This window comes from Mobula birostris, chromosome 29 (genome assembly GCF_030028105.1).
Source record: "Mobula birostris isolate sMobBir1 chromosome 29, sMobBir1.hap1, whole genome shotgun sequence".
Taxonomy (NCBI): Eukaryota; Metazoa; Chordata; class Chondrichthyes; order Myliobatiformes; family Myliobatidae; genus Mobula; species Mobula birostris.
Window position 1 is genome coordinate 35632928 of NC_092398.1, and position 24218 is coordinate 35657145.

Here is a 24218-nt window from a genome sequence, read left to right on the forward strand (position 1 = left end):
CTCTGTCAAAACTCCCCTTAATCTTCCATGTTGCCTTCCACAGGGTCTGAGGCAACACCTTGTCAGGGAATAAAGTTTTAAAATATTCAGTCTTTCCTTATAACTCAGAATCTCAGGTTCCAGCAACCTCCTCGTAAATTTTCTCCGTACTCCTTCAATCTTATTTACATTTCCTAGATGTACAGAGTCTGTCAAGATGGTTTTCTCACCAATGAGTCCAGTGGCTGTTCGGGAGCGACATGAGCTGTATCCCTATAGAGATGCCTAATAAAGAGCGGTCTCACCTAATTTGATGTATTGTGTGCAGTTTTGGTCACCTATCTACAGGAAATATAAGACTAAAAAACAGAGGAGCAGAATTAGGCCATTCAGCCCATCGAGTCTGCTCTGCCATTCCATCATGGCTGATCCCGGGTCCCACTCAACCCCATACACCTGCCTTCTCACCATATCCTTTGATGCCCTGACCGATCAGGAAACGATCAACTTCCGCCTTAAATATACTCACAGAAGTTGATCATTCGCCCCTCGTTAACAGCCACTGGACTCATCCGTGAGAAAACCAGCTTTAGACTCTGTACGTCTAGGCTTGGTAATACTTGGGTCCCACCAAAACTGGGAAGTTGGGATGTCTCACTCACTCGAATCCGATCTGTGAGAATACTGTGTAAATACTGCCCCCATGCAATTAACCGTTGTCAAGAAATAACACTGCATACAATTATAAAGAAAGTATATTTACAAATGTCAGCTTTATTGAACGGTTAGTAGGAAAAAAGAAAAGGAAAAAATTGAAAAGGGCCCATTGCAGTTAATCCAGTCCGAAGTGCAGATTAGTTGGAGCTCATTTTAAAGTTGTCATTAACTTGAGCGCTGGTCTGTGTGAAAGCACATACCACCTTCCGAATGTCACCTGAAATCCATCTTCAACAAATGGGCTTCCCCATTTGGGACAATTGGTCCTTCCTCCTGTCATCAGGACCGGAAAGGACGGGGAGAAGTCAAAGTAAAAAAGTGGATGGAGGCAAGGGAAAAGTACGAGGTGGCAGCTGAAACTGGGAGAGGGGGAGGAGGTGAGGCAAAGAGCTGGGAGGTTGAAAGGTGAAAGAGATAAAGGGCTGGAGAAGGGGGAATCTGGTAGGAGAGGACAGAAGGCCATGGATGTCAGGGAAGAGGGAGGAGGAACAGAGGGAGGTGACGGGTGGGTAAGGATATAAGGTGAGAGATGGAAACAGGAATGGTGAAGGAAGTGGGGGGGGGCGGAATTACTGGAAGTTAGCGAAGTCAATGTTCGTGCCATCAGGTTGGAGACTACCCAGATGGAATACAAGGTGTTGCTCCTCTAACCTGAATGAAGAGTCTTGGTCTGAGATGTTGACTGTTTACTTTTATCCATAGATGCTGCCTGACCTGCTGAGTCCCTCCTGCATTTTGTGTGTGTTGCTTAGATTTTCAGCATCTGAAGGTTTTCTCTTGCTCATCTACTGCCACTCTCCAGCTTCTCTCACACTGCCAATGTCTAATCCAGTTTACTACCTCATCTTGAATGCACAGTGACTTAAGCTTCCTGACCAACCTCCCATGCGGGACCTTGTCAAATGTTTTGCTGAAGTCATGTAAACAAAATCGACTGAGTTGCCTTCAACAGCTTTCCTGGGAATTTCCTCAAGAAACACCAAGATTGATTAGACATGACCTACCACGAACAACGCCGTGCTGACTATCCTTAATCAGTCCCTGTCTATGTAAATACTCACATATCCGTTCCCCTACAACACCTTCCAATAACTTTCCCAGTACTGATGTCAGACTCACTGATCTATAATTTCCTGGTTTATTCCTAGAGCCAATCATAAAGAGCGGAACAACATTAGCTATCCTCCAATCCTCCGGCACCTCGCCTGTCACTAAGGATGATGGCGTATCTCTGCTAGGGCCCCTGCAATGTCTGCACTTGCCTCCAACAGGGTCTGAGAAGCACCTTGTCAGGCACTGGGGATTTCTCCACTCTAAGTTGCCTCAATACCGCAAACACCTCCTCTGCTGTGATCTGTACAGGACCCAGGACCTCCCTGCCACTTTGCCTCACTTTTATAAAATCTGGGTCCATCTCCCGAGTAAGTACAGATGCCAAAAAAAGTAAGATCTCCCTATCTCTTTTGGATCCATGCATAGATTATCATTCTGATCTCCCAAAGGACCAATTTTGTCTCTTGCAATCCTTTTGCACTGACCATCTGTAGAAGCCCTTAGAATTCTTCCTCACCTTGTCTGCCACAAAAACATCATGTTCTCTCCCCTTTCCTTTGACACCCTGACTCATCAAGAACATATCAACCTCCGCTTTAAATATATCCAATGACTTGGCCTCCACAGCAATGAATCCCACATGTTCAGTACCCTCTGGCTAAAGAAATTCCTCCTTATTTCTGTTCTAAATTGATGTCCCTCTATTCTGAGGTTGTGCCCTCTGTCCTAGACGTACCCACTGTAAGAAGCATCCATTTTTTTTAGGTCTTTCAATATTCCATTAGTTTCAATGAAATCCCCCCCCCACAAATCTTCTAAACTTCAATGAGTACATCAAACAATCCTCACATGTTAACCTGTTCACTCCCAGGATCATTTTTTGTGAACAATATAATTGTTACTTTAGATTGGAGGCATCACACACAAACAAAAGCACAAAGATAAAGAACACAATAATAAAAAAAACACGATGAGTACAAGTTTACAAGTATACAATATATACATAGATTCATTGTTGTACATAAAGCGATGCTGGGTACAGGGGTGTTCACACGAGGTGACTCTGATAGGAAATGATAAAGTGGTGGTGGTGGGATGTGCTGGGATGGGTTAGTGCTTGGAAGTTTTGACTGGCCTTACTGCTTAGGGAAAGTAACTGTTCCTGATTCTGGTGACCCTGGTGTGGATGGTACGTCACCTCCTACCTGATGGGAGTGGGGCAAACAGTCTACGGGCAGTGTTATGTAACCATATAACAATTGCAGCACGGAAACAGGCCATCTCGGCCCTTCTAGTCTGTGCTGAACTCTTACTCTCACCTAGTCCCACCGACCTGCACTCAGCCCATAACCCTCCATTCCTTTCCTGTCCATATATCTATCCAATTTAACCTTAAACGACAACATCAAACCTGCCTCAACCACTTCTGCTGGAAGCTCATTCCACACAGCTACCACTCTCTGAGTAAAGAAGTTCCCCCTCATGTTACCCCTAACTTTTGTCCTTTAACTCTCAACTCATGTCCTCTTGTTTGAATCTCCCCCACTTTCAATGGAAAAAGCCTATCCACGTCAACTTTATCAATCCTCCTCATAATTTTAAATACCTCTGTCAAGTCCCCCCCTCAACCTTCTACGCCCCAAAGAATAAAGACCTAACTTGTTCAACCCTTCTCTGTAACTTAGGAGATGAAACCCAGGCAACATTTTAGTAAACCTCCTCTGTACTCTCTCAATTTTATTGACACCTTTCCTATAGTTCGCTGACCAGAACTGTACACAATACTCCAAATTTGGCCTCACCAATGCCTTATACAATTTCAACCTAACATCCCAACTCCTATACTCAATGCTCTGATTAATAAAGGCCAGCATACCAAAAGCTTCCTTCACCAACCTATCCACATGAGATTCCACCTTCAGGGAACTATGCACCATTATTCCTAGATCCCTCTGTTCTACAGCATTCTTCAATGCCCTACCATTTACCATGTATGTCCTATTTTGATCAGTCCTGCCAAAGTGTAGCACCTCACATTTTTCAGCATTGGTTGGCGGGATCTTTTACAATGTTGCTGGCCCTTTCTGTGTGTATGTCCTTGATGGTGGATGGCTAGTGCTGGTGATGCATCGGGCGGTTTTGGCTACCCATTATAGAGACTTGTGTTCACCACAGTGCAGTTTCTGTACTTTTGCTGTGGTTTTGGATAAGACAATCACCATCTTTTTGAACTGGAAAGCTGACACTCGTCTCAGGACACATCTCACATGCTTTCTTTATTAATCACTGTAGCAACTGAGGTGAGTGGATATTTCACTGACGTTTATGACCTGCTCTCTGCACTGAGACTGTCACCTATAGCTGGGTCACTGTGGAGTCACCGGAGTGTAAACTCACAAACTCCTCCTGGTCCCTATAGCTGGGTCACTGTGGAGTCACCGGAGTGTAAACTCACAAACTCCTCCTGGTCCCTATAGCTCGGTCACTGTGGAGTCACCGGAGTGTAAACTCACAGACTCCTCCTGGTCCCTATAGCTGGGTCACTGTGGAGTCACCGGAGTGTAAACTCACAGACTCCTCCTGGTCCCTATAGCTCGGTCACTGTGGAGTCACCGGAGTGTAAACTCACAGACTCCTCCTGGTCCCTATAGCTGGGTCACTGTGGAGTCACCGGAGTGTAAACTCACAGACTCCTCCTGGTCCCTATAGCTGGGTCACTGTGGAGTCACCGGAGTGTAAACTCACAAACTCCTCCTGGTCCCTATAGCTGGGTCACTGCGGTTCTCCCACAGGCCCTTCTGGGTGTGATTGGCCACTGAAGTATTCCTGACTGTCAGAGTGTTCAGCAGTAGAATTAATATGTTATTATTAATGGTACGGTGTATGAAGGGTATTCTGCCAGCGAAATGCCACCCACCTGGGATCCATATTGTATCTCGGTTTTGGAAAACTGTCCCAACGATCGGCTTCCCATTTGACCATGTTTATTTTTACTTATTTGGAGCAGGGTTTCGAAACCCTTTTTATGCCTTGGTGCTATACCATTAAACAAGGGGTCCGTAAGCACCAGGTTGGGAATCCCCGATTCGGAGGTTCTGCACAGGAACGGGCCTCACCAGCCCAACGAGCCAACTATACACACATGACCAATGAGCCAACACCACTGCCACTGGCCGAAGCAAAGGTGGTGACGGATCAGCATATAGGAGAGAGATTGACCTTCTGGCCGAACGGTGCCACATGACAACAATGTCTCAGTCAATGTCAGCAGGACCAGAATGGTTGATTATTGACTTCAGTAAGAGAAAACTGGAGGTCTGTGAGCCAGCCCCCCGTAGGAGGATCAGAGGTGAGGTGGATCAGCAACTTGACATTCTTTGGTGTATCATTTCTGCCCTGGGCCCAGCATGTAACTACAATTATGAAGAAAGCACTACAGTGCCTCTACCTTCCTTGAAGGTTTGGGAAGATTCGACAAGACATCTAAAATTTTGACAAATAAGGGTCTCTGAAAAGCAAAGGGTAGGTAGTGCTGAGGAAGCAATGCGATTGTAGAAGGACTTAGACAAACTGGAAGAATGGGCAAAAAAGTTGCAGATGGAATACAGTGTTGGGAAATGTATGGTAATGCATTTTGGTAAAAGGAACAAAAGTCCAGACTATTATCTAAATGGGGAGAAATTCAAACATCAGAGGTGCAGAGGGACTCAGGAGTCCTCCTGCAAGACTCCCAGAACGTTAATTTACGGGTTGAGTCTGTGGTAAAGAAGGAATTGTAATGTTGCCATTCATTTCAAGGGGAATAGAAGGTATAAACACAGAGATAATGCTGAGACTTTATAAGACACTAGTTAAGCCGCACTTGGAGTATTGTCAACAGTTCTGGGTCCTGTATCTGAGAGAAGATGTGTTCTTATTAGAGAGACTCCAGAGGAGGTTCATGGCAATGATCCTGGGAATGAAGGGGCATTCATATGAGGAGCGTTTGGCAGCTTTGGGCCTGTACTCACTGTAATTCGGAAGAATGCCGAGGGTGGGGGGGGGGAAGGAATTTTATTCAAAACTACCGAATGTTGAAAGGACTCGATAAGGTGGATTTGGCGAGGGTGCTTCCTTGGTGGGGTGTCCAGAACCAGAGGAGACAGCCTCAAAATTGAGGAACGACCCTTTAAAACAGAGGTAAGGCGGATTTTTTTTAAAAGCTGGAGGATGGTGAATCTGTGGAATGCTCTGCCATGGACACCGTGGAGGCCAGGACTGTGGGTATGTTTAAAACGAAAATCGGTCAGGGCATCAAAGGTTATGGCAAGAAGGCAGGCGTATGGGGTTGTGGGATCCAGGATCAGCCATGATCGAATGGCGGAGCAGATTCGATGGGCTGAATGGCCTAATTCTGCTCCTGTGTCTTTTGGTCTTATGGTCTTCCGTCCCAATGCCCAACCAGCCCAGCAACCCACTTGTTCAACTCTAGCCTAACCACAGCACAATTTTCAATGACTCATTAACCAACTATAAGTAGCCTTTTGGAATATGGGAGGAAATCGGAGCACCCATCGGAAACACACGAGGTTACGGGGAGAACTGAATCCACAGCAGTAAGGCATTGCGCTACCGTTGCGCCCTTTTTGGATCACCACATTAGACAAATGGTAACCAATGTGGGCAAGTGGTTAAGGCATTGGACTAGCGATCTGAAGGTCGTGAGTTCGAGCCCCAGCCGAGGCAGTGTGTTGTGTCCTTGAGCAAGGCACTTAACCACACATTGCTCTGTGATGACACCGGTGCCAAGCTGTATCGGCCCTAGTGCCCTTCCCTTGGACAACATCGGTGGCGTGGAGAGGGGAGACTTACAGCATGGGCAACTGCCGGTCTTCCATACAACCATAGAGGAGGAGGAGAAGATGGTGGCATGACGCAGCATGCACGGCCACTTCAGTGGTGATGTCTGTTATTCGTCAAGTAGGGGACCGTGTACAATTCTGATTTGATGGAGATGGACGTGACAGCACAGAGGAACCTCTGGAGAAACTTCTGAAACGCCCGCTTCGCTGCCACTGTTACCGTGTGGTAACCGGAATCTCCGGAGCAGAAGGCCCCGAATCCTCAGCTTTGCTTGTTTCGATGGCTGGGTGAGGTCGAAGGCGCTCGGCAGAGGATGGCACTCAGGAGGCTGTATCAGAGAGGCTGGTCGGAGGCTCGAAGTTTTCAGATGGACGGACTCAGTGTCGGCTGTGGTCAGGTGCTTCCAATGCATCGGCAAGTTGTCAGTGCCTGCAGGATTATGGCAGGGAGTTTCTCCCTTTGTCGCTTCCTGTCGGGGACTCAGAAGTCGATCGATTTGGCACATTGAGACTTTTTTTTTACCGTGCCCATGGTCTGTTCTTTATCAAATTATGGTATTATTTTGCACTGCTGTAACTATACTTTACAATTATGTGGTTCTGTCAGTGTTAGTCTTTGGTTTGTCCCGTTTTTCTGTGATATCACTCTGGAGGAACATTGAATCATTTCTTAATGCATGCATGCATTTCTAAATGACAACAAATGAGGACTGTGTGTTCTCATAATCTAACCTTGCCCAGGCCTGCACCCTGGAGAGTGAAGACTTTCCGGGCGCAGATCCATGGTCTCGCCAGACTAACGCAAACAATGTTGCATTTGTGTTCTAAAAACAAGCGGCTATGCTCAGTTACTTTTTAATTTATTGATCAATTGAATAATTTTGGACACTGGATATTTCAACGAGCTCTTCAGCTCCTCCCTGAACTTAGACTGCGTCACCCCATAGATAAATGTATTCGTACAGCAACTTAAATTCCGCATCATATATGCAACGTGCTTAAAGACGTCCGCACCGTAGCCGTAGTCACCCGGAGCTTTACCGGTAATGTTGTAATATAAGAAATTTATAACAGATGGCATCCAAAGAATTATAAAGCAACCAGATATGGTGAAGAGCAAGACCACAGACTTTTTTCTGCTTTCCACCTCTGGGTCTCGTCGGTTCTCTCCGGTCGCTTGACCTTTGAGTCCCTGTCGAATCCTGCTGGCGATCAGAATGTGCCTGACGGTCAGAACATTGAGCAGGATCACCGAATGGAAAGGGAGCAGCGGGGTTAGGATCTTGTCGAGCCAGTCGAAGCCCACCCAGTGGGGATCGGTGAAGTACCTGGCCTTATAGTTGCAGCCCCACGGCACGCCGCCGATCGTCTCGCGGGGTTCACGGGAAAAGTAGAAGGGGACGTTTTTAAAGCAAAGCGGGATAGAGGTCATCACGAGAACCAGGGCCGCTGTTTCCTTGGTGCAATATTTTATTTTTAGTCTTTGACAACAAATAGCAACAAACCGGTCAAAGGTGAAGACGACGGTGAACCACACGGAACAGTCCAACGAGGCGTGCCGCAGGACCAGGACTGCACTGCACACGCGGCTGAGGTCCAGGAAGGACGTGGGCAAGTAATAGTAGTTGAGCCGCCACAGCATCACCTCAAAGATAATGACGAGGAAATCCGACGCCGCCATCCACAAGAGGTAGCGAGTGGTGCAGGGAGAGAGGCCACACTTGCCCCGGGCGAGGATCACAATCGCCGCTAAATTCACTGCAACGAAGAGAGCGGGGAAAGACTTTTGCGATAATTTGAGTCATAAAGTCACAGCGTACTACTGCACGGACACAGGCCCTTCGCCCCATCTAGTCCGTGCCGAACTACTATCCTGCTTAGTCCTATTGAGCTGCATCTGGACCATAGCCCTCCATATCCTTCCCATCAATGTACCTATCCAAACTTATCTTAAATGTTGAAACTGAACTCGCACCCAACAATTCTGCTGCCACCTCGTCCCATTCCGTCACCACTTTCTGCGAAAAGACGCTTCTTCTTTGTGTTCCGCTCAAATATTTCACCTTCCACCCTTAATCCATGACCTCTCCTTCTAGTTTCATCCAACCTCGGGGGGGGGGGGGGGGACCGACTTGCATTTACCTTACCTATAACCCTCATAATTTTTGTATGTCTCAAACCAATCCCCCCTCGTTCTCCTAGCTCCAGGGAATAAACCTTTTCAAAAGTTCCTTAAATCCTCGAACCCTGGCAACATCCTTGTAATCTTTTTCTGCACTCCTTCAAACTTATTGGCAATCTCGAAATGTCAAGAGCGTTTCCACCCGAATGGTTTCCACCGAATAATATGCCTATCTATCTGTCTGTTTATCTATCCATTCTTCACTGTCTGTATATTTTATGCATAATATATACTTTGCGTGTCATCCGTACCTGCGTGCTTGCAATACCACTGTAATCAAGGCATTCATTGTACCCGTGTCCCTCCGTATTCGTGCACGTGGCAATAAACTCGATTTGACTTGACTTGACCGTCCCTGCAGCCGTCCATTTTGTTCGGTTATCTTTTGAGACGCCACTGTACCCGTTTCAATCACTTCGTCTAGCAATAACACGCACAACATTCTGGGGAACTCAGCAGGTCAGGCAGCATCTATCAATGGGACATTTTTCGGGCTTTATGATTTTGAAGCTCCACTGCGAAGTGCCTTCGATGCACGTCTGCCCCGAGAGAAGTTAAATGTTCTTTTCGACGGGAGTTGAGTGAGATCCTTTCTCACTGCTGCCTCTCTGTGTCGTCTGCAGCTCTTGGATTCTTCGCTTCCGCACTCTTTCTTTCCGGTCAGATGAACAGTTTCGGCCCGACCCGCTGAGCACCTCCAAAATATGGTGTGTGTTACTCTGGATTTCTAGTATCTGCAGAATGTGTTTATGGTTTCCTCTGGCAGCCAGTCTCATGTACGCGTCGCCCTCTCTGTAAGAAGATACCACCCCCACACCCGCCCCGCCGGCCCCTTTCTAACGTTTCCATGTTAAACCCAAGCTCTCCAGTTTTTGATTTTCTTTACCTGGGGAAAAGACAGTAACCTCTGAGCCTGAATGGGTAAAGGTCGTGCCGAGGTCAGGGGGTAAAGAAATGAAACATGGCAGATAGACAGACAAACGGATGGATTGATAGGTCGATAGATAGATAGACAGATAGACAGATAAATAGATCGGCAGACGGACGGGTAGATGAATAGTTCTCCTTTAGAGTTAGAAAACATACAGGTGCTGAGGCCAGTTCTCCCAATCCAGCCAGCGGCACACAGTGGGTGGTAAGTAGTAAACCGCGGTAATTAGCTACACGAATAGAGGATCATTCCACTGTATCACAGCTCTTGGAAGGACACATTGGTAGAGAAATCTGTTACTACTATCACTGTATTTGCATTTGTACCTTGCATTGATTATTTGCTTCACTGGCTGATTTATTATCCCTATCAACCCCACTCTCCAGCCTTCTCCCCGTAAGTTTTGTCTAAATATAATCGGCCTTAACAGTGGTCTGTGACAATATATTCCACAAATTCACCACCCTCAAGGCATAGAAAGTCCTCCCCATCTCTGCTGTAAAGACACGTCCTTCTATTGTGAGGCTGTTCCTTCTGGTACTGGACTCCCCTACTATTGGAAACATCCTCTCCATCTTCACTCTGTCTAGTTACTTGATGAGATCCACTCCTCACTCCCTCCAGTGAGTACAGACCCGGAGCCACCAACCACGCCTTATACATTAACCCTTTCATTCTCACAAATCTGCTCGGGACCATCTCCAGTGCCAACTCGAATCCTCTCTTAGGTAAGAGACCCAAAGCAGCTCATCATACTCCAAATGCGAGCTGTCCACTGCTTTCTTTATACCAAACATTTAGCAAACGTTCAGACACATGGAAAGCTTCTTGTCACATACCTGGCACACCAGCAATTGTGAGGGCCAGGTAGAACATTTCTCTGAAGTCGTTAAATACTTCTCTCATTTTCTTGGTGAAGCGATGTGCAATTTTGGTGCCGCGCAAGATCTCTCTAAGTGAAGCAATGGCACGGTGCACCGACAGAAAGAGGGAATTATATGTGTGTCAGTTCCTCGGGGACACCGAGATTGCACCATTCTTAAATGTATATGTGTTTACAAGTTCAGCAAAGAAAATCCAATTAGGCACGGGAGTAATTAGGAATACTTCGGGCTGACAGTGAACTGGAAAACTATTTAATTAAAAGTAAGTCAAGTGTGTGTGCGTGTGTGTGTGTGTGTGTGTGTATCTGTGTGTGTGTATGCGCGCGCGTGTGTAAGTGCGTGTGTGTGTGTGTGTGTGTGTGTGTGTGTGTGTGTGTGTGTGTGTATGAGGCGAGAACAGAGAAAGTTTGATTAACTGCTAGATAAATGTAAATGAATGCTTCATAATTGCAGGAGACGAGCTGGGCAGAATTAATCAGTTAAATATAAATTATTTGTCTATGTGTACGTGTATGAGTGGAGAACAATGAATAATTGTTAGATTAATGGGCACCACGGGGCGTAGTGGATAGCACGACGCAATTACAGTTCTGGACGTTGTACGTTCTTCCCGTGACGGCGTGGGTTTCCGTTTTCCTCCAATAACTTTTCTGTGATTAGGCTAGAGGTGGGTGGGTTGCTGGGCGTAGCGGCTCGTTGGGCCGGAATGTACTGTTCTGCGCTGAACCCCGTCAATAAAATGCTTAATAAATGCAACTGTAAATTAGTTGAATGTTTCGATTTTGACGTCGACTCAGTGTGCAAAAGGCCTCTGAACTAAGTGAGTCGCTGTGTGGCACAATGACTGACCAATGGTAATACAATGATTTATATTATTTTGAGTAACCGTAAAGATATACAGCTGCTGAAAAATACACTCCATGGCATTCCAACGGCAGCTTAAACTCCTGAATGAACTCCTAAAATCTCAGAGAATTATTTGCCACCTAGCCCATTCGAAGGAAAACAACCGGTTAGATTGCCACACATCTCCACGCACCGACTGCCAGGTGAACTATCCACAAAATTCACGCGAGCTTTGTTCGCCCGGGTATCTTCACAACGTGGACCAAGCGCAAGACCTAGGCCAGGACTCGAAACAGTGGGTTATGGAGAGAGGTTGAGCAGAATAGGAAGTTTTTACTGGAGTTCAGGAGACTGAAGGACAACCTTTAGTAGAGATGTGCAGTATCGTGTAAAGGCCTTAAGGACGTGTAAAAAGAAATCTGTAAAGCGAAGAAGTTTTCAAAAATAACGGAATAAAACGTGTCGAAATATAGAAAATATATTAAGAGCAGCAAATAGTAACATAAATAAATCAAACTAGTATTTGGTGTGACCACCCGTTGTCTTTAAACTGCATCTATTTTCTTAGGCTCACTGACATGCAGTTGTATAAGAAAATCGGTCGGTTGGTAGCTCCAAGCATCTTGGAAAACTTGCCACAGTTCTCCTGTGGACTTTGGCTTGCTCCTGTCTCTCCAGGTAATCCCAGCCTCGATGATATTGAGATTAGGGCTCGGTGGAGGCCCTATCATCTGAAATCGTAGAATAAAACCTAGGGGGCCTAAGAGCATTGCACAGTACTGTATGAAACCACGAGGGGCATAGGTAGGGTGAATGCGCAGTGTTTTGGCAAAGTTAGGGAAGAAAGATGGTACAGTTATGAGGTAAGAGGGGAGATATTTAATAGGAACTTGATAAGCACAGGGAGTGATGGGTGTGAGATATATGGTGGGAAAAGGGTGAATGGTGACATATTTAAAGGGAATATGAAGAGGAGTTTCTTCACTCAGAGGGTGGTGAGGGTGTGGAACGAGCTGCCAGCGCGGGTGGTGGAAGCGGGTTCGATCTCAACTTGTAAGTGAAATTTGGCTAGGCACACGGATGGGAAGGGCAGAAGGCTACGACCCGGGTGCGGGTCAATGTGATTAAGCAGAATATTTGTTCGGCACAGAGTAGATGGGCCGAATAGCCGGTTGCAATGTTGTAGCGTCCTATGCCTGTCATACGGTGGTAGAAGCTGTGCTTGAGCTTGGTTTCAGGTTTTGCATCTCCGCCCGATGGGAGAGGGAGAAGTCCGGTATGGGCTGAGTCTTTGTATGTTACGTTTGCTTTACTGAAGCAGCGAGGAGCATAGACAGAGACCATAGAAGGAAGCCTGATTTCCTGTTTTCACCTTTCACCCTTAACCTATAACCTTTAGTTCTAGACTCACCCGACCGCGGTGAAAAATGGTTGCTTGAATTTACCCTATGTATACCCCTCATCATTTTGTGTGCCTGCATCAAATCTCCCGTCATTCAGCCCTATCCTATTCAACCTCTCTGTATAACTCAGGTCCTCAAGTCCCGGCAACACCCAACCCCCTGCCACTCTTTCGGTCTTTCCTGTAGGTGGTAGACCAGAAGTATTTTTGATATTGGTATTGTTTTATCATTTTCACACGTACCGAGATACAGTGAAAATCTCGTCTTGCATACTGTTCATAGAGTCATAGGGTTATAGAAAAGTACAGCACAGAAATAGGCCCTTTGGCCCATCTACTGCCACCGATCTGCACCGGAACCACAGCCCTATATATTCCTACCATCTGTGTACCTGTCAAAACTACTCTTAAACATTGAAATCGAGCTTGCGTGCAGCATTTGTGCCGGCAGCTTTTCCAAACTCTTACACCGTCTGAGCGAAGAAGTTTCCCGTCATATCCCCTTTTCACCTTTCACCCTTAACCTTGGCATTTCATGCGTAGAGTATTGAGGTAGAACAAGATAAAATAATAACAGTGCTTTACAGTGCCGGTAAGCATCCAATGAGCTGGGCTGAATCATGAAACATGGATCTGGGCTGTGTCGAACATGTCCTTACCTTAGAAATACCCATAGCCCTCTAATTTTCTGAGCTCCACGTACCTGTCCAGGAGTCTCTTAACAGACCCTATCGTATTCGCCTCCACCACCGTCGCCGGCAGCTCATTCCACGCACTCACCACTCTGCGTAAAAAACTTACCCCTGACATCTCCTCTGTACCTACTTCCAAGCACTTTAAAACTGTGCCCTCTCGTGCTAGCCACTTCAGCCCTGGGAAAAAGCCTCTGACTATCCACACGATCAATGCCTGTCATTATCTTATACACCCCTATCAGGTCACCTCTCATTCTCCGTCGCTCCAACGAGAAAAGGCCAAGTTCACTCAACATATTCTCGTAAGGCATGCCCCCCAATCCAGGCAACTTCCTTCAAGCTTCCTAATCAAATCCAGTTCATTACACAACACCCAAACCGGAACGAACCTGATTTTCCTAATCTATCTAAATATTGAAATTCCCTATGACTGCAGTAACATTCCCCTTTGACACGTCTTTTCGATCTCACGTTGTAATTTGTAGCCCACATCCCGGCTACTGTTCGGAGCCCATCACGGTGTTTTTACCCTTGCAGTTTCTTAACTCTACCCATAGGGATTCTTCGTATCATATGTCACCTCTTTCTAAGGATTTGATTTCATTCTTTTTAACCCAACAGATCCACGCTAACCCCTCTGCCTGTCTGCCTGCCCTTTCCTTACAATGTGGATCCTTGGATGCTAAGCTCTTTCAGCCAAGACTCAACCTGCCAATCTCCAATTGCGCTAGAAGATCGCTTTCTTCATTCCGTATACTTCGTGTAATGAAATATAACATCTCCAATCCTGTATCCGTCAGTTTTCCCGATTTTGTGAATGCCTCCACAATCTCATCAGTTAACTCTTTCACAGCCATGGGTGTAATCCATCTGGTCCAGGTAACTTATCCACCTTCAGACCTTTCAGTTCCCGAGGACTCTCACCTTAGTAAGAGAAGCTGCCCCCTGACACTCTCGAACTTCTAGCGTACTGTTAGTGTCTTCCACAGTATATTATCCCACTGAGTGCAATTTTGCCTATCGTCTGCCTGTCCTTCCTGACAGTCTCAAAACACACTGCCTCTGCTTGTAAATCTATCCTCAGCCATATCGCTCTGGTTACCATCTCCTTGCCAAGTTAGTGTAAACCTGCCCCAACAGCTCTAGGAAACCTGGCCGCAAGGACATGCGCTCATGATGAGTCGAGTATGATGGTCTCCTAAGGGAATGTCTATTGTTGGTTCTTGGGTCCTGCAGAGGCCGATCTCGATCCACAGAACCGGGATATTAGGCTGAAATCCCTTAAAAGAGAACGCCTGTACGTGACTTTGCTTTACGTGGGGAGGTTGACACACGGGCAGCCACCACACGGTCCTTGGCAGAGCGGGGTCAGGGTTCAGTGGCGCGGATTGCAACATGACTGGGGACCCTCCGCTGCTGCAGCCTCCCTCCGCCCTCACTGCCGTTGTGATGTGTGATCACCTTCCGCCAGCTTCACCCCTGGGGTCTTGTTCGGAACGCTCTTGTCTGGAACCTCCGCCTTGACCTTTACAGCCATAGGTGTCCCGGCCAGGAGCCAAGCTCCAGAGGGCATAGCTCTCGGGATTTCAGGAACACGCAGCCAGTTCACCACGTCAAGATGACTATCCTCGGAGAAGAATGTCCTTTATCCGTATGCGTATGGTCCACTCCCCTCCTTTCCTCGCCTACCCTTCTGTCTATATGACGGCCTTTGAACGCCAATATCCAATCTGCTACCACTGCTTCTGCAGCTCGTTCCAGGCACTAACATAGTCTGGAGACTGAGGAAGGCAATCAAAAATTATAGGGCAAACCTTGATCATCTGAGTAAGTGGGCCAAGGAATGGCAAGTGGATTTTAATTTTCGATAAACACCCATAAATTATTGTGTTCATTTGAGGGGCTGTGTTAGCTTGTTGTCTTCTGAAGACGTATAGAAGTGTTTCGCCTTAACAGCAGAATTGCTTTAAAATGTTGCGTCGCGCTGTGTGTGTGTGTGTGTGTGTGTGTGTGTCTGCGTGTGTGTGTCTGTGTGCACATGTATGTGTGTTTTTGTCTGTGTGCGCGCGTGTCTGTGTGCGTGTATGAGAGAGACACCTCTGTTTGTGAGAGGGCGAGCCCCTGCGTGTTTGTGTGTCTGCGTTTGTGTGCGTGTCTGCATGTGTGTGTGTCTGTGTGTGTTTTTGCTTGCGCGCGCGCGTGTCTGTGTGTATGAGAGAGACCTCTGTTTGTGAGAGGGCGAGCCCCTGTGTGTGTGTGTGTGTGTGTGTGTGTGTGTGTGTGTGTGTGTGTGTGTGTGCGTGTGTGTGTGTGCGCGTGTGTGTGCGCGCGTGTGTGCGCGCGCGCACGTGGCAATGCTTACGGACGTGATGCATTTAATATTTTTTTGGGTAACGACTCTGAACCTTCTCCGAGGATCGTCACGTTGTCGCGCTGTGGGAGGCTTGCGTGTTCTTGAGATCCGAGTGTGAAGGCGCCAGGAGCTAAGCTCTCGGTGGGGTACCAAAGGCGATATGGTCAGGGCGGGAGGGTGGCTCCAGAGAAAGAGCGATCCAACCAAGGCTCGATGGTAGGACATCGCAACGGTATGAAGGCAGAGGGAAGCTGCATCAGCGACCAGTCGCCTAGCATTTCACTCCACTTGTCCCTGACACCGATCAGTCAGGGGCTCCACCGGACCCTGACCCCAGTTTGTCTGGAACAGATGTGGAGCATCACCAGCCCGTGCATCACACTCCCCGCGTTAAATAACAAGAATATCCGCTTTGGAGAACATCATGCTGGACCAGAGAGATTGCACTACATTCACGACGACGCCGGAACCAGATTAAACAGCGTAAATGACCAGAGCCCAGTGTATCAAAAACTATCAGGGTCTGGATTGGCGCTGGTGTAAACAACAGCAAAGATAATACCAACTCCACTCATTAAATTATAGGAGATTTCCAACTAATTCTCAGCGATAAATAGCAGTGACTCATCTTGGCTGTTACCTCTCCATTCCAGTTAAAATCAAAAAATCATTTGAACATCAGTTCTACTCGCAGTCCCCGTGGAGATTTCGCAACATCTGATGTACTGCGAGCGCTCAGAATTCTAATTACGGGGGCTGACTGCAACACCAGCAGCGCGGGGCTTATTAAAGCAAGTGCCTAGAAGATATTTTACACTATTCTTGCACTCTTTGGTGTTCCCAGTAAGTGATCATGATCATTAATGTCTGTAGTCTTTTAGCATTTACTGTATTTACTGGTTTATGCATTGGTCGCATTTTCACTGGAATTTGGTCTATAAAATGTCTTTAAAGCCACGCGATCATGGGGTTAAAATCTCCTTACAGAAAAGCGGGGGTCGAACCCTGGGTCGCTGGTTCTGTATTATCGTTACTGTAAGCACTAGGCTACCGCCGATGGATGCAAAACTTAGTCCACCACCGGACCTTTGACAAATTTGGCGAAGAAAACGCTCGGCACGCTGGCCGTAATCATTCACCGCAGAGAGTATCTAAGTTGTTACGTACGTGCAAGACGCTGGCGAGGCTGCATTTGGAGGATATTGTCCAGATTTGAACAACCTGGCATATGAAAGATGTAACTAAACTACAAAGATACACCAAGATGTTGCCAGTACTTGAGAGATTGCGTTTTGTGGAGAGATTGAGCGGGAAGGGACTTCATTTATTCTAGAGTAGAGACTGAGGGGTGGTTTTATATACAAAATTATGAAATCATGAGGAGTGAATGCAGAATCTATTTCCCCGCGTTGGAAGATCAAGAACTAGAGGGCGTGGGTTTAAGGTAAGTGGGCAGTGCCGTACAGAAACGGGAGGAGCAAGAATTTGTGGCAACGAGCTGGCAGCGTTACGGGAAGACTGAAAGTATATACAGTGAGTCCCTCCATTGGCTGAGGTCGGTCATGGATATAGCGTCCTAGCTGCCCACAGTACAATGCAAAGTCTCTGGCACCGTAGAACTTTTAAATACAAATTGTGTTTTAGATATTCTTTGTCTTTTGTTTTAGTGTGTCAGTAGTAAAGAGCAAATTATAGATTTTCAAACATTGATTTTCGCAAAAAATTAAATGTTACAGAGATTTTTTGTCTTTCGTTAAAGAAGGTAACATATTAAGTAACAGATCAATTTTCAAATTAGAAAAAAAAACTTGATTACTTTTTAGGTATATAGCCCAGTGCACGATTACTAGCACAGATCATGACATGATGAATTGAATGAACTAAACTGAGGAACTGAAACAGATAACTTAATTAACTAGGTGTAGAAGGAATCAAACTGGGCGAAGTACAAACAAACTACAAACGTTGTAAAAAGTGAGGGAGATGTGACAGATTGCCCTAAAATCATCAATTCTTGCACCGCAGGAAAAAATGAGCAAGACAAGTTCTCTAATATGCCTGGGCCAACCTTCCAGCCAATTTTCTGATAAAACTGCACGATAGTTATACATGAGATTATTGATGCAGTTTTAAAGGCAAAGGGTAGTGACACCAACATAGAAAATAGAACATAGAAATCTACAGCACATTACAGGTCCTTCAATCCACAATGTCGTGTCGACCATGTACTCTAGGAACTGCCTAGAATTTCCCCACCACATAGCCCTCTATTTTTCTAAGCTCCATGTACCTATCTAAGAGTCTCTTTAAAGACTCGATTATATTCACCTTCACCGCTGTCGCCGGCATTGCATTGCACGCACTCACCACTCTCTGTGAGAAAAACCCACCCCTGACATCCCCTCTGTACCTACTTCCAAGCATCTTAAAACTATGCCTCTCATTATCTTACATACCTCTAACAGGTCACTTTTAATCCTTCGTCAAGGAGAAAAGACCAAGTTCAGTCAACCTCCTATCATAAGGCACGTTCTCCAATCTAGGCAACATCCTTGTAAATCTGCTCTGCACTCTCTCTATAGTATCCACATCCTTCCTGCAGTGAGGTGACCAGAACTGAGCACAGTACTCCAACCCGGGTCTGACCAAGGCAGTAACATTACCTCACAGCTTTTGAACTCAATCCCACGGTAGATGAATGCCAACACACCATACGCCTCCTTAACAACACAGTCAACCTGCAAAGTGGCTTTGAGTGTCCTATCGACGCGGACCCCAAGATCTCTCTGATTCTCTACACTGCCAAGAGTCTTACCATTAATACTATATTCTGGCTTCAAATTTGACCTACCAAAATCAACCACTCCACATTCATCTGGACTGAACTCCATCTGCCACTTTCCAGCCCAGTTCTGCATCCTATCATTGTCCCGGTGTAACTTCTGACAACCCTCTTAACAACATACCACACCCCCAACTTTTGTGTCATCAGCAAACTTACTAATCCAGCCTTCCGTTTCTTCATTCGGGTCATTTATAAAGAAATCACAAAGCGGAGGGGTCCCAGAAAAGATCCCCCGGAACACCAAATATTGATTTGGTTTAGTTTTTAGTGCTTACTTCTCTTTATAATTTTTTTTTTATTTAGATACTTTTAATTTTCTTATGTTTAAAGCATCTTCGAATTAGCTATGTGCCGGAGACGTCTGCATAGTTCGGGGCAGTAAGACATGGAGAGCAAGCTGTGGCCTACCTTACCCATGCTGCGGGCTCCCCTCTCCACGTAGCTGACGAATACACAAGAAAGGCAAAGGCAGATGCAGTTGGGCATCAGCTACGTCGCGGAAAATTTCAGTTGTATTGAACTCAGCGTAGGACTACTGCCTTAGGGACTCCAGCGCTGGACTTTTCCTCGGAGTTTACACCGACAGTCCTCCCCGCCAGTGGGTATAACTGAAAGGGGTGTATGGGGTGTTAGGGAGAGGTAGCACCCCTGGTGGGGGAACATGTCGCGTCTTTCTCAGAGCGGTTTGTCCACCTTTGGTCCACAGCTGGAACTCAGCTCTCACCCGTGGCTCCCCGTAGCTGTTTGCATGCGACAGCGGCCACACCCCGGGCAATGGCTTCGACAAGCCGGCTAAACCAGGTGAGGGTAGCCGACGGGTCTCAAACCCTCGGTGAGATAGGGAGTTGTCTATCCCAGCATGTGAAGACAGACTCCGGCGGATTGAGCGGACGAGACCAATGGAAGATCCAACGGTCAAGAAGGCGGTCTCTGCAAGTGTCGTGGAACGTGTAGAGCAGGACTAGACACAGAAGACGTCCTGGTCATCCACTGCGCCTAGTCCCATCTTCAGCCATCTCGACTCTGTCTTGCCACTGGATCCAGATGGGAATTGGGAAGAGAGAGTGAGGCTGACGCTGCGCAACTCTCCCTCATTTAAATCCAAGTCAAGCTCTAGTCTCGACACCATCATAACGGTGTCGAGGTCTTCATCGACGCGATGGACGGACAACATTGCTGAAAGAGTGGAGATTTGAGATCAGAGTCTCCATTCTGTCAAATGAGCTGCCAACCACAATTGACGAGCCCCATTTGCCCGAAGCAACTGACGTTAAGCCGCCAGTAACCCGCTTTTGGCCTTGTTCCTGTTAATAGAAACGGTTCCGCCAGGCTTAGAAGCTAAGTCACACGTGAAGGCCAGGAGCTGGCCTTGGTTGTCAGAGGCCATTTGAGACGCGTGCCATTGGGAGCATTTAATAGGTAGCGGGAGCTTATCCCCACCACCCACTACACCGACCGCCCCCCGAGCTCAGACAACCTTAGGGAACTATGATGGCGTGAAATTAGTTGTTCAGTAGCAACATTAAAATACAAAAACAAAATCTCTGTAAACGTTGGAAATAACCAAGCAGTGAAACAATAAGTAGTGGGGGGAGGGAGGTGTTTCTTTGACCTTTTTGACGACTCTCCCGAGGCAGTGAGAACTGTAGACAAGGTCAATACGGTGGTGGGGGATTTGTTTGTCTGATGTGTCTTTGCTTTGCGCGGGGAGGTTGATACACGTGAAGCCACCACACGGTCCTTGACAGATCGGGATCAGGGTTCAGCAGCATGGACTACCGAGGATCCTTCACTGCCACTGGATCGCACTTTGACCTTTACCCCCATAGGTGACCCGACCAGGCGCTAAGCTCCAGATGATATCACTCTCGGGATCTCTGGATCACGTAGCCTCTCCAGCACGATAAGGTGACAATTCTCGGAGAGAAATGTTCCGTGATCCACGTCCGCATGGTCCACACCCTCCGTTCCTTTTGAACGCCAATATCCAAACTCCTTTCACTGCACCTGCAGCTCGTTCCAGGCACTAACATAGGCTGGAGACTGAGGAAGGTTATCTAAAAATACAGGAGAAATCTTGCTCATTTGAATAAGTGGGCCGAGGAATAGCAAATACAGTTTAAATCGGAATCCAGATTACCTGAATGTGTTCTTTTGAAGATCTGTGTTAGCTTGTTATCTCTTGAAGATTTTGTACCTAGAAAGCTTAGAAGTGTTTCGGCTGAACAGCAGAATTGCTTTAAAATGCCGCATCGCTCTGTGTGAGTGTGAGTGTGTGTGTGTGTGTGTGTGTGTGTGTGTGTGTGTGTGTGTGTGTGTGTGTGTGTGTGTGTGTGTGTGTTGTGTATGTGTTGGATTGTTTGTGGTTTTTTTTTGGCATGTTATGCATATATCGTCTTGGATTTGTTGGTCTTTATTACGTATTTTGATCATTTTTGTGTTAACCTCAAGGAACTCCTCTGTTTCTGGGAAAAGGTCTCCAAATCTGAGCTTTGTGTTCGGTAGTGATAATTTCTTATGGCGATTGAACATTTTATTATTGTTATCGTCTATCGTCATCATCATGACCATTATCATCACCTCCATCATCATGAAGAGCCTTGGCACAATAGCAGAGAGAAGAGTTCCTCACCCAGCCCAGGGGTTCCTCGTCCTGTGCTGGATCGTTCCCATCTGTATCCTCGGCAGTCATCCCGGCCCTTCGTCCTAGAAAGGGTCCCGGCCCTGCGCTCCGAGGAGGAGTCCCGGCCCCGTACCCAAGAGTCTAAGCAAGCCGAGCCAAAACCTAGTCCAAGAGCCACGTTGGAAGTTCTAGCTAACGGCCTTGTTGGCCTAGAGCTTAGTGATTCTTTTATTGAAAACATTGTAACACTGTTTTCTGAGTGTTTATTTAAGTGTGCTTTTATTGCGCATCAAGTGTTTATTCAGGTGTTTACTGTGCCTTTGCTATGCATTGTGTCTGTTATTGAGTGTGTGGGGGATTCCTATGGGATTTCACTATCTAACCATTGATTTATTAGCTGACATGATAAGGCTTGGGTTCGGACTCCGAGCAGAGACTGGACAAGGACCCAGAACCTGGGTCTCGACTCGGGCTCGGACCCCGGAACTAGTCGAGGACCTGACGTGGCTACAGGACTGGACATGGCTTGGGTACTTCATGGAACCTCGGAACCTTGGACTTGGGACGACGGGAACGTAGAACACAGAGCCTTGGTCTTGGAGATGACAGGAACACAGAGCCTTGGCTAGAGCACGGGAATACGGAGCCTTGGACTTGAGAGTGTTACGTAACCAGCAACAATGAATATCAATCAAGTCAGGTTATATAAAAACAACCAAACATTTATTAAACGCGGATAAACAATAAAAAAAACAAACGAAAACCTTAACTGGAAGTTAACCGCTACGCGGCCATTCAACAACGCCACTCGGTGCTGGTTCTTAAAGCAATAAATGCGAAAACAGTTCTTAAAGCGGTAAAGTCAAATACAGTTCTTAAAATGGTGAATTCGAAAGTCCAACAGATTTATACATTCAATTAGGAGAGACTTCTCTGGAGAAGGATTTCTTCATAGACGCGACTTTCCTGCTGGTTCTGTCCAAAAGGATTCACGATAGAAATAAACGGCTTAAAACAACTGACCTTTCTTCTGGCGAGCAAATCCTGCATGAACTACCTTGCTCTTTTGGCAGGAGTTATCCTCGATGCAGGTCGCTACTTCAACGAAGACTCAATAAGGTCGATCCTTTATTAAGCTGCCGAACATTACCGACTTCTCTTAATCCTTCATATCCTGTACTTCGATAAAGTTTTCACTCTCCAATACTACTGAAAAGGTATATCAACAAATCTGGCAGAAATGGGTAAACTGACAGTCCAGAGCTATTGTACCTTGCAATAGAACGTAACACCCAGTTTTAAAAATGAAACTGCGTTATAAAACAAATACGCAACGGAACGGAGACACTGACTAATGTTCTAGCTGGAAAACTAACTGCGTCACCAGGGGTCTTCTCTTTTATACCCGTGGTGAACATGTCATCACGTGACCTCACATCGGTGGGAAAATTACATCAGGTGACCTCCAAAAGACCATTACATAATTCTCACAAGAAAGTCACAAGATCTCCTTGAGGTATGTAACAAAAGACAGGAATACAGGGACACGGAGCACAGAGCCAGGACCCCTCCTTTGGAACGGGACATGAGGCCGGGGCTCTACACAGAATGCTGAACACGACGAGACGGATTCCAACACTAAGTAGCGGCAAACGGCTGGACCTACCTAGCGAAGGCGTGGACACAGAGGGACAGTTCCAAACAACGATAGACAGTTCCTTATCTAGACGCAGCAAGGCTCCGGTCTTTCTCCGGCGGTAGAACTTGACAAGGTGGCAGGCAAGGCTCCAGACACAGGTTGCAGGCAAGGCTTCAGAAGGAAGGGGAAGGGAAGGGAACAGTCCAGCCTCAGGGTAACGGCAAAGACGGCCTGGCTTACCCAACGGAGGCAAGGACAGGAAGGGACAGATCCAACCACAGGGCAACGGCAAAGACCGCCTGACTTACCCCACGGAGGCGAGGATGGGATACCACCGAGACGAACCAGCAACCACACAGGGCCATTATATTCCAGGCCCCAAGACGAGCATCAGGTGCCTATGACTAAGCCCAACTGAAACAAGGGACAGCCGGAAGACCTGGAGTCCGGAGTCGACGGAATGGCCTGTGAACTGGAACGTGGAGTTCACGGACTGGACTATGACAATAGGCCTCCAAAGAGTAGCCAAGATGTGGGGTTGAAATTACAAAGGGAGCTGGAAAAAGCATGTAATAAGGGTAATGACACAGTTAGGATGGGGGACTTCAATATGCAAGGGGATTCGGAAAATCATACTGTTATCGGATCACAATGTTCAAGATCCCACATCACTGGTGACATACCCCACCTTATATCCCAAAGCCCAGAGTAACAGCGCACCTCAGAGTACTGAAGAAGTCACCATGGTTTGCAGGGTGACAGACATCATCGTTTCTTATGTGATGGGATCACCACTGATATATCAGATTGAAGAAATATTCTATCCTACCATCTCAGTCACGTAATATTAAGACAGATGTTATCGTCAGCTCTGTTATCATGCTAAATTCCCTTCTACTGCGGGACTTCTTTCTCCGGATGTGATTCTTAATGCTAACTGTTGTATTACTAACCCTCCTCAAAATGTGCGTTGTTTTAAATTTCTATAATGTTCTTCCGTGCTCTTTGATATCTCCGCGGTGTTATTGCGCTTCGTTGCCTGCAGGAACTGCACTGCATAAGACATGTCCATACGACCATAGAGTATAGGAGCAGAATCAGGCCATTTGGCCCGTTTTCATCCTGGCTGCTCTAATTTTCCTCTCAGCCCAAATCTCCTGCCTTTCCCCCGTAACCCTTCGTGCTCTGACCAATCAAGAATCTATCAACCTCTGCCTTAAATACACAT

At 46.7% G+C, this 24218-nt stretch overlaps 1 protein-coding gene across 1 annotated transcript; it reads right to left on the reverse strand.

Annotated features, from left to right (window-relative positions):
• Positions 1–7434: 7434 nt before the first annotated feature.
• On the reverse strand, positions 7435–15103 carry LOC140190181 (probable G-protein coupled receptor 139). The gene is made up of 3 exons (XM_072246694.1): positions 14970–15103; positions 10543–10655; positions 7435–8348 (listed from the first exon to the last, which is right to left on the reverse strand). Exons 1-3 carry the CDS (start codon positions 15101–15103, stop codon positions 7435–7437), a joined length of 1161 nt encoding a protein of 386 aa, XP_072102795.1.
• Between the last annotated feature and the right edge of the window lie 9115 nt (positions 15104–24218).

Excerpts from the sequence above, each read along its gene's own strand:
- LOC140190181 (XM_072246694.1), bottom strand. The coding sequence starts at position 15,103 with ATGCCCTCTGGAGCTTGGCTCCTGGCCGGGACACCTATGGCTGTAAAG. Across the intron at positions 10,656-14,969 it reads GATCACACATCACAACGGCA|AGAGATCTTGCGCGGCACCA; the intron begins GTGAGGGCGGAG and ends TGCTTCACTTAG. Across the intron at positions 8,349-10,542 it reads CACAATTGCTGGTGTGCCAG|TGAATTTAGCGGCGATTGTG; the intron begins GTATGTGACAAG and ends TCTTCGTTGCAG.